The 10,527-nt window shown below is 34.3% G+C and overlaps 1 protein-coding gene and 1 non-coding gene across 2 annotated transcripts; both read left to right on the plus strand.

The window, feature by feature from the left end:
• The first annotated feature begins 960 nt into the window (after positions 1-960).
• LOC105776998 (transcriptional repressor ILP1) lies at positions 961-10,276 on the plus strand. The gene is made up of 7 exons (XM_012600014.2): positions 961-1,224; positions 4,153-5,357; positions 6,590-6,757; positions 7,619-8,298; positions 8,656-8,935; positions 9,120-9,409; positions 9,924-10,276. The coding sequence occupies exons 2-7, from the start codon at positions 4,176-4,178 to the stop codon at positions 10,114-10,116; spliced, it is 2,793 nt and encodes a 930-aa protein (XP_012455468.1). The 5' UTR covers positions 961-1,224; positions 4,153-4,175; the 3' UTR covers positions 10,117-10,276.
• On the plus strand, positions 3,515-3,625 carry LOC128034379 (small nucleolar RNA snoR98). Its single transcript, XR_008190504.1, has one exon. It is a non-coding gene; the product is annotated as a small nucleolar RNA snoR98 (small nucleolar RNA).
• Positions 10,277-10,527: the final 251 nt, after the last annotated feature.

The following is a 10,527-nucleotide window of genomic DNA, read 5'->3' on the forward strand; positions in this document are numbered from 1 at the left end:
AAAAATATTAATGTTGTCATTAGTTGCTCAAATTCAAAATCGACAAAAATTAAATTATTCTAATTTTAAAAGATGGACTAATTTATTCAATATCAAAATTAAGAGAGATTAGATAATTTTTTTTACCAAGATTGTCCCTTAGACAGAATGACTAGGCAAGACTAATAATTTCTGAACTTTCATCTTAATGTTAGGCTCAATAATCTTGTTAAGTACATGTCATGTCATTAAACTATGCAAAATTAAAGAGAAACAAATAGGTTTTTAGTCACGTGATTAACTTATTTTAGTATTATTTTTACTTAATACAAAATTTAAATATTTTTTATTAATTAAAAACTCAAATTACACTGAAATTATTTTGTGGGTTTTTCTTATAATCTTTTATATTAAATTTATAATCGGGAGAAAATTATGTAACAAATATATTTATTAAAAATTAATTAATTTTTAATTACAATGATAAATTTAATTATTTATCATTCATGGTGTTTTGTGTTCAAATATCAAAATGATCATTTTTATTGACTTATTATATAAAAGATAAAAACATTCTCATAAAAACATAACTTAATTTATATATGAGAATGTATTTTAATAATTTCAATTTCAAATCTCTTCAAATAAATTTTTTTATTGATTTCTTATATAAAAGGATAAAAACACCCTCATAAAAATATAATTTAATTTATATATGAAAAATATTTTAATAATTCTAAAATTGAATTAATGTTCGATTAATCTTTGATATTAACTCAATAAAATACTTAAAATAAATATAAATAAATAATACTTACTTCTACCTATAAACTAGATCTATCCAAGGACTGGTCTATTCAATCAAGCTCGAAGGCTCACCAAAAAATGAGAAAGTTTGAACAAAAACATAGACCCGCAAAATGGGCTTTAGAAAAAGGCCCCTTTTCTCTTTAATTTAAACCGGCCCGAATAACATGCCTGTAGTATAGGCCGTATGCTTCCTTTTTTTCTCTCTGTCCAATCTGTCGTTCCTTCTTGAAAACCAAAAACCAAGTTCTAAATCCCTAATTTCTAACAGCCCTCTGTTCCTCCATTTGCCTTCGCCACTCCAATCTCCACCTACACCCACCGGCCGACCACCACCATCATCGTTCACCAGTCACCACCACTGACCTCACGGTTCACACCCACTGTCGCTTCCCTCAGGCCTCAACGCACATTGCCTCCATCGAGTTATTTTTAAAGGTATGAACATTAGAGTTTTGTTTTAAAGCTGTGAGCATTTTTTTATCCTGATTTTGTTGAAAAACACAAATAAGAAATACTATCCCTAACTTCTAATTGCAGTTGTATTGGTTATGCTTTTACTTTTACTTCTTTTATTTTATTTTTTTGGGGGGGTGATAGATAATTTAGATAATTTGTTATTTCATGAATTATTATTGTTTACCATGTCCGTCTTGTGTCTGCATATGTTAGTTTTGTGTGCTTTATTTTTGTTGCGGTGAGTTCTCTGTTACTTTGGTTATCTTTGGTCCTTAACAAGACTTTTATGTTGTGGTGTTAGATATCTATGCATATGCATGTATGCATGTGTGTCTGTGTATATATAATATGCATATATTTTGTAAACTACATAACTTCTGTCTTGCGTTTGGCTTTGAAACCTTTTAACGTGCATGTATGGATACACACTCACATACACAAACCTGAGCATGTTTCTGATCTGAACATTTGGACCAACTGTTTGTCAACTGCTTTAGTTATTCAAATTTTTTGTTCAGCAATCAAAATTTTGTAAAAGTAGCCAAACTGGAAGCGAACTATGTCTGGATCAGTGTGCTTTTTTAAAACTGAATGCATATGTTTTTCTAGTGTACAACTTCTTCCAGGTTAACTAATGAATTGGACCAATCTGTGATAATCTGTTGGATGACTAATTATGCTGAGTATTGTATGGCATGCATAAGATTTTGAATTGTATTTAATGATAAGGTTGGATATTAGCTAAATTACTCTTCTTATTGGTTGGGGATATAAGGACATGAGATATCTCAACTGCAGAAATTGAGTCAGCATGTGATTGGATTGGAAGCTAAACACATTGATGTTTGTGCCATCACACAATAAGGAGTTGAACTGAAAACTGAATGGTAATAAAGGGCATAATTTGGACTGATAACTTGAATGGTCCTGCTAGTAGTCCCTGTTGAATAAACATTTGCCTGGAGGCTTGAGTTTAAATTCCCTTTGTTTTGGGAATTATTTTCTTTTGCTGTGCACCTTTGGAAGGAAACAAAAGCATGGATAATAACCTTTAGAAAAGAAAAGATAAATTACTTGGAAAGTATATTTTTTAGATGTAAGGTTTTTATTTTAATTTATTTATAATATATCATTTTCATTTTCATTTTAATTTCAATGGTTTTGCGCCAACAAGGAGTGGAAAAAATGTTGACACGTAGTTACTAAGTAGACATGTGGAAAGCTGACATGGATAAATAAAGACGTGGATGTTTCCATTAGGCCAATTTTTTTTTACCGTTAAACATTCGAGATAAAATTTACAATATAAGAATTATTTTTGAAGTAAACAATATATTATATTTTTAAAATTTGTTTTATATAATAAAATATTTTAAAAAAAAATTAATACAGACCGGGCTTGACCTACCAATTGGACCTAAATTTTATTATGGCCCGACCCAAACCTGGCCCATGGAGTGATCTACTATAAACCTTAATCCTTAAATTGGTAGAAAATAACCTTAAGCATATTTTTTAACTGTATGGGATCTGGGTTTAATCTGTTTTCTTTTTATGTTTCTGGGTTTCTGGTTTTGAGATTTATCAGTTCATTTAGTTTTTTTAATCTTTTGAGATTTGAGATGTTAATAAGTTTGTAGCTCAGCTAGACTAGCCTTGCTATACGTGTTTATCAAAAGTTAAAAAAATTTGTTGGATTTTGAATAGCGATAGAAGAAATAAAAGGGGTTGTATTTTATTAGGTTCCAAATGGTAGGAGTTTGGAAAGTTTATAGTAACCTGAGCTTCTGTTATTTAAGAAAAAAAAGTATGACTTGTTTTTCTTTTCCTTTTTAGTTGGGAATAGATCATAACTGTTATATTAGGAATTTCCAGCTTTGGGGTTGAAATCACTATAAAATTAATGCAATTTGGTAAAGGAAAAAACATTCTTGGTGGAAGTGTTTGATTATGGTTTAGTTTAGGGCTGAGACTTAGCAAGTATGATATTTTGTTGGAGCTGAAATCTGGATTTATTGCCACTGTTTTGAGTTTATTACAGTAAGTTGCCTGGGATCAAGATTATTAACATCAGAATGGATGTATAATTAACTGATGAGTACTGATTATGTGTTCCCTAGAATTTTCTTCAGTTCAGCATGTATCATGTGCTGTAATGTTTAAAGATTTGGTGATAAGAGTTTGTTAAACGGTTTTTTTTTAAGTGCCTGGCCCCGAGTGGAATATTGGAGTAGTGGGCAATGTGGTGTCTGATGGAGGATTGCGATCCAAATATCAAATAGCCATCTGCCTCTTTGTATCTTCTCCAGATATTAAATCAGAAGTTAATGCTTGCGCTCTGCTTCACATGGAGTGCAAGTTTGGCTCTTCTTTTACATTTTTGTTAATATTGAAAGGCATCGACCTTAATTGCGATTAAAAAGTTTTAACTTTTGGTGTTTATATGGTTGGCAGCATCTTGATCTATTTATCAGTATCCTGTTATATTCTTAAACTGAAAGGCTGTAATTTCCTTTTTGGTTGCGAATAGATCATAACTGTTATATTAGAATTTTCCTGCTTTGGGGTTGAAATCACTAGAAAAGTAACTAGACTTAGAGAGAAAAAATGCATTGTGTGATTTTTTTTGTGTTGTCATTTGATTCACTAAAGCATATTAAATTATAAACTTATCTACATGAAATTTTAACTCATAAAAAAAAAATTCTCTCATTTGAATTAAAATGAGTTAATACTTTTTGAGATGTTTAAAAAATGTATATTTTACGCTCGTTATAACATCAACAATCATTGAATTTAATAGGGAAGTATTGAAAAATTAAGTGTTGAATTTAACTTATATCATTTGTTCAATATATTATTTGTTTCCTTTATTTATTTTATTTGTTTTTGTGATTTTTGGCACAGTGTTCGAGCGACTTCCGTTGACTATGAGCAGCGGTACCAGAGCCAGGAACTTCCGTCGCCGTGGTGATGATGTTGACGACGATGACAACGGCAACGATAATAAAAACAACCCCACCTCTGCCACTGCCACCACAAACCCGTCATCTTCAAAACCCGCCACGAAGAAAATTCCGAAACTCCTCAGTTTCGCTGACGATGAAAATGAAGAAGAAACAACCAAATCATCCTCAAATAGAAACAGAGATAGAGAAAGAGAAAAACCCCTTTCCTCTCGGTTTCCCAAACCCTCATCTGCCCACAAGATTACCTCCATGAAAGACCGCAAAAGCTCTTCTTCTTTACCTTCCAATGTACAACCCCAAGCTGGTACTTATACAAAAGAAGCATTACTTGAGCTCCAAAAGAACACACGCACCCTCGCTGCCCCTTCTTCACGGGCTTCCTCCATGTCATCTGAGCCTAAGATTGTTCTCAAAGGCCTTCTCAAACCCCAATCCCAAAATTTGAACACCCAGCAAGAGAATGTCCCACAACATAAACTTGATAAAGACGAAGTAGAGTCTAGGTTGACAACGATGGCGATTGGTAAAGAAGTAGATATGGATTCTTCGGCCTTTCCTGACCAAGCAACTATTGAGGCTATCAAGGCAAAGAAGGACCGGGCTCGTAAGTCTTTTGCAAGGCCTGCTCCTGATTATATATCACTGGATAGTGGGAGTAATCGTGGTGGTATAGAGGAAGAGTTGAGTGATGAGGAGGAAGCAGAGTTCCGAGGGCGGTTGTTGGGTGAAAGTGGGAAAAAGGGTGTGTTTGAGGTTGTTGAGGAGAGAGCAATTGGTGTAGTTTCGAGGAAAGATGAGATTCATGATGAGGATAATGATGATGAGGAGGAGAAGTTGTGGGAAGAAGAGCAGTTCCGGAAAGGACTGGGGAAGAGGTTGGATGACACTTCTAATGGAGTTGTAATTAGTAATAATACCACTGCTGGAGTTGCTATGGTTCATAATATGCCTCAGCAACACCAGAAAATGTTTGGGTATTCGACAATGGCTTCATATGGTTCGATGATGTCAAGTGTGCCACCTGCTCCATCTTCAAGCATTGTTGGAGCAGCTGGGGCTTCTCAAGGTTTAGATGTTGCGTCGATATCTCAACAAGCTGAGATTGCTAAAAAGGCTTTACAAGAGAATTTGAGGAGGCTTAAGGTATCCCTATGTTCTCTACATGTCTTTAAAGAGTATGAAATAGAAACCAAAGTGATTTAACTTTGATTACCTGGTAGTGGGTATGAGTTGATAGGTTTTAGTTTTGTTGTTGCCAATAGTTTGTATGAGAAGTATGCTTTAAATTGAATCCAAAGGGTAACCTAACATGAAACTGGAAGAACATTATAACTGTAGTCACACTTGTAAGGAGTCAATTCTAGGCATACCATTTTACATAAATACAGTATCATTTTTTTTATAAAACAGACCAATTGTTTTGATATTTTTCAAGCTTTCTAAAGTGGAAGGATGCTAGAAACTATTACTTCTGTGGTTTTGGTTTGTTTTCCAATTTTTAGTCATTTATAGGCTTCGGTGGTGGGGCATTGCAATGAAATGGCTGCACTGTGATGTAGGCTTCCTTGATAGATTTGCATCAAAAGTTCTGCTAGATGTCTAATATTATCTCTGAAGCTCTTGCCATAGAGTTTTTTCGAGGATTTAAATGACTTTTGATAACTGATTGATTGCAGGAATTGTTTGACTAATTGATGATGTTGCGTTTCTTAGTGATGCATTGAGTAAATGTGTTTTTGATAACTTCCAATTCAAATGAGATTGCAAGATTAGATAGTAGTACTTGAGTTCCAAACAAGTTGCCTAAGTAGTGTTGTTGTGGTGTTTACGTGGAGCCTTCCATTGCTTATGACTGATAGCTTCTTTTTAGTAGATTTATTGTTTTCCATGAAACAATGTGGGATTTGGTCGATATTAAGATGTGTAGAACTTGTCAATAGCTCTTTGATACCCAAATGAGATTTGAATGGAAGGGCTCCATGGGTCAACTATTGTATCAACTTCTTGATGGATTTTCTAAAATCACATAATTACTTAACGGGTTAATCATACCTATTAAAGCTCAGGTTTTAACTTCGAATCTGCAACGCATGTAATGAGTGTGACATGACCATTGTGCTACTAAGTACAGGAGGGATGTCCAATATGCAGGAAAGTCCATTGTTGCAATCAGTCCTTTTGGTGCTTATTTGTGTCATTGTCCAAGCTTTATTAATTCGTTTCGTTAAGAGATATGCTACAAATTTTTTATAAATATGCTACAAATTTTTTGCATAGGTACTCTTCACTTCCAAATGTTCTTTACCTGAGTTTTGATGTGCATTAAGAGATGTTTGAATTATTTGGTACCTAATCAGTTTTTATGTCCTTACCAGGAATCTCATGCCAGAACCATTTCATCATTGAGTAAGGCTGATGAGAATTTGTCAGCCTCTCTTTTCAATATCACAGCTCTTGAGAAGTCTCTATCTGCTGCTGGTGAGAAGTTCATCTTTATGCAAAAGCTTCGTGATTATGTTTCTGTTATATGTGAATTTTTGCAGGTATGGCTTTATCTGATTCTATATCCTGTTTTCCTGTGTGCCCGTTTCCTCCTTAATTAGATGTCTGTTTTGATCTCTCTCTGTCTCTTTTGGAGAGTACATATCTTAAATTTTAGAACTTTTTACTTTTAAAAATTATAAGTGATTTAAGTATTGAATAATAAATCTGATCAGCAAAAAATATTTAATAATAACAAAAGTAGGAAATACATATACTGGATGAAATATAATAAATGGTAATTTCATTTTAATTGAATTCAATTCATATCAATCTCAATTACTATCTGGATATTAATTCTTTGCATCATTTTTTATTAAGGATAATTTAAATATGTAAAAGCAAAAGTTAGTGTCCTTTTACATCCAAAAATGTTTGAAGCACACTTTTACTCATGGGCATGCAAACACACTTTTACACAGGATTTGTTCATGTAGTACCAGTGATCTCAAAAATAAATACTGAATAAGTAATTTGAAATTTCATTTGTGAAAAGCGTATTTCTAACATAAAATTTGAGTCACAAATATCAAGTTCTGAATCATTGATAGCTATGAGAAACTGAATTTGCAAAAAGTACTTGTAAGCTATGAATGCACAATCCGAAAATAAGCTAAATGCTTGAAATTACATTAGCACGTACAAGCATAATATATTATTAAAAAGCCCTTTGGATGGCATTTAGATGGTATGTTTAATACCACTTGATTTTTGTATGTAAACATGGTCTTAAGAAATTTATTTGTTTGGAGTGACTTCTTGTTAGATATTCAGTTTTCTTGAGGCTTCTTTTTCATGCATGCATTTAACTAGACCTGCTTGTATACTGATGCTTATCTTTTTTACTATGACTTTCTACTCAGCATAAAGCTCCCCTTATAGAGGAACTTGAAGAGCACATGCAGAAACTTAATGAAGAACGGGCATTAGCTGTCTTGGAAAGAAGATCTGAAAACAATGATGATGAAATGCTGGAGGTTGAAGCAGCTGTGAAAGCAGCAATGTTGGTTTTCAGTGAACGTGGAAGCAGTGCCGCAATGATTGAAGTTGCTACAAATGCAGCCCAGGCTGCATCCGTTGCCATTAGAGAACAAGTAAATTTACCGGTTAAGTTAGATGAATTTGGTAGAGATGTGAACCGGCAGAAACGTTTGGATATGGAACGAAGGGCCGAGGCTCGTCAACGCAGGAAAGCTCGATTTGATTCTAAGAGATTATCATCCATGGAGACAGACCGTTCCTACCAGAAAATAGAAGGAGAATCAAGCACTGATGAGAGTGATAGTGAGAGTACAGCATATCGGTCAAACCGTGACATGTTGCTTCAAACAGCAAATGAAATTTTCAGTGATGCATCCGAGGAATATTCCCAACTTTCTGCTGTTAAACAGAAGTTTGAAAAATTGAAGAAAGATTATTCTTCAAGCTATCGGGATGCTTACATGTCATTAAGTATTCCTTCTATCTTCTCTCCATATGTAAGACTTGAGCTGCTTAGGTGGGACCCACTCCATGGTGATGAAGACTTTTCTGATATGAAATGGTAATGGTGCTTTACTAAAGAACTTCAGTTATATTGCTAATTGAACTTAAATAGCCTGTTTTGAATCTTTTGATATGGGCTTGCTGGCTTTGTTATCTTAGTTTATGGTGATTGGTGCTAACAGAGGTGCATGCTTCAATGAACAAACACATTATAAAGGTTTATAGTTGTATCTGTTTCAATTAGAATTTATGCTAAGAAGTGCCCTGTTTTGAATATTTTGATATGGGCTTGATTATCTCGGGTTGATTGGTAGAAATGAAGTTGCATGCTTGAATGAACAGACACATGTTAAAGGTTTATATTTGCATCTGTTTCAATTATTATTTGTACTAAGAATATCTTTCACCTTTGCAGGCATAATTTGCTATTCAATTATGGTTTTTGTGAAGATGGAAGTTCTGCACTTGATGATTCTGATGCTAACCTCGTTCCTGCACTAGTGGAAAAGATTGCGCTTCCAGTATTGCATCATGAAATTTCCCATTGTTGGGACATGCTTAGCACACAAGAAACAAAGAATGTCGTTTCTGCAACAAGTTTGATTATAGATTATGTTCCTCCTTCTAGTGAGGTGTTAGCAGAATTATTAGTTACTATCCGCTCTCGTCTAAGGGATGCCGTTACTGATATTGTGGTATTTACTTTCTCTCTCTTCCTCTGTATATATATATTTATATCTCAATCTATCTTTCTTTATCTCTGTGTGTGCACATCTGCAGAATGGCATCTGTGCTTCTATGTGTCTTTTCTTTGACCATGGACATGTTAACTCATAACTGTTCTTATTATTGTGATTCTTTGATATTTTTACTTCGCAGGTCCCAACATGGACCCCACTTGTGATGAAGGCTGTGCCAAATGCTGCACGAGTTGCTGCATATCGGTTTGGGATGTCTGTTCGTTTGATGAGAAATATCTGCTTGTGGAAGGATATCCTGGCATTGCCAGTTTTAGAGAGGCTTGCTCTAGATGACCTTTTGTGTGGGAAAATTTTACCTCATATTCGGTGCATTGCTTCAGATGTTCATGATGCTGTCACAAGAACAGAACGTATTGTAGCTTCTTTATCTGGGGTGTGGGCAGGCACAAGTGTCTCACGAGATTCCAGGTACTAATAGTCTGTTTATACCATATAGAAAAAGGTTAATAAGGTGCATTAAATTTCCATAATTGCTCTCCACCTGCTGTGATCAAATTGGTCATCTGTGTGCCTATTGAACCGAGTAATTTTGCGCAACCATGGTTCAATTATGCTTGAACTGTTATATAATCTACAAATTTGAATAAATATCCAACATCCTGCTCCTGTCATTTCTGGCCTCTTCCCCCGTGGATTATTGCTTGTTTCATCTGCATTTTTTCTGCTTTCCCTGTGTAATCATTGTTTTACTGTTTACTTTTCAAATTTATCTTTCCCTCTCGAAATTCCCACCAATACGTTACACTCATAATAGAAGTTATATGTACATAATTATAACATAAAAGGCTCACCTTTTAAACGACGAATGTTGCAAGGGTACTGGTTTGGTATTTTCCGACTTAATTACATGATTGCTTCTCGTTCGGAAGCTTCCTGGCTTCTGCATCTCATGATTTTTCTTTTTTACTCTTTAAATGTGCAGTAGCAAGTTGCAACCGCTGGTGGATTGTGTGTTGTCGTTAGGAAAAACATTGGAGAGAAGGCATGCGTCAGGTGTAAGTGAAAGTGAGGCTGGTGGACTAGCTCGTCGGTTGAAGAAAATGTTGGTTGAGCTAAATGAATATGACAATGCTAGGGATATAGCGAGGAGGTTTCATCTAAAGGAAGCATTGTGAACCATGCCTTGTTAAGGATAAGATTTGATTAACCTCGCTGAGTGAGAGTAGTAAAGTTGTCCAATGAACCGACAGTAGGTGTTAGATATACATGAATAATATGGGAAGAGATCACCATTGAGACTTTTGTGGAATATGATTCTTTTTTTCTTTTAGCAAATTCTCTCTGATGTTTCTTTTCCGCCCCTTAATAGCTCTTACAAATTTATTTGGTATATATGAAGCCCCAACAGTCTCAAAATAAGTTTATTTAGAGGGGCATTTGAAGGACAGAATTCTCTTCTTTTTTGATAATATTGGAAAGGAGGAATTTCATTTCAATTAAGAAATTTATTTATTATGATAAAATTAGAGAGTATTGGAATTTTTCTTAAAATTTACAATAGAACAAGGTGGGTTGCGTTTTACGAA

This window comes from Gossypium raimondii, chromosome 10 (genome assembly GCF_025698545.1).
Source record: "Gossypium raimondii isolate GPD5lz chromosome 10, ASM2569854v1, whole genome shotgun sequence".
Taxonomy (NCBI): Eukaryota; Viridiplantae; Streptophyta; class Magnoliopsida; order Malvales; family Malvaceae; genus Gossypium; species Gossypium raimondii.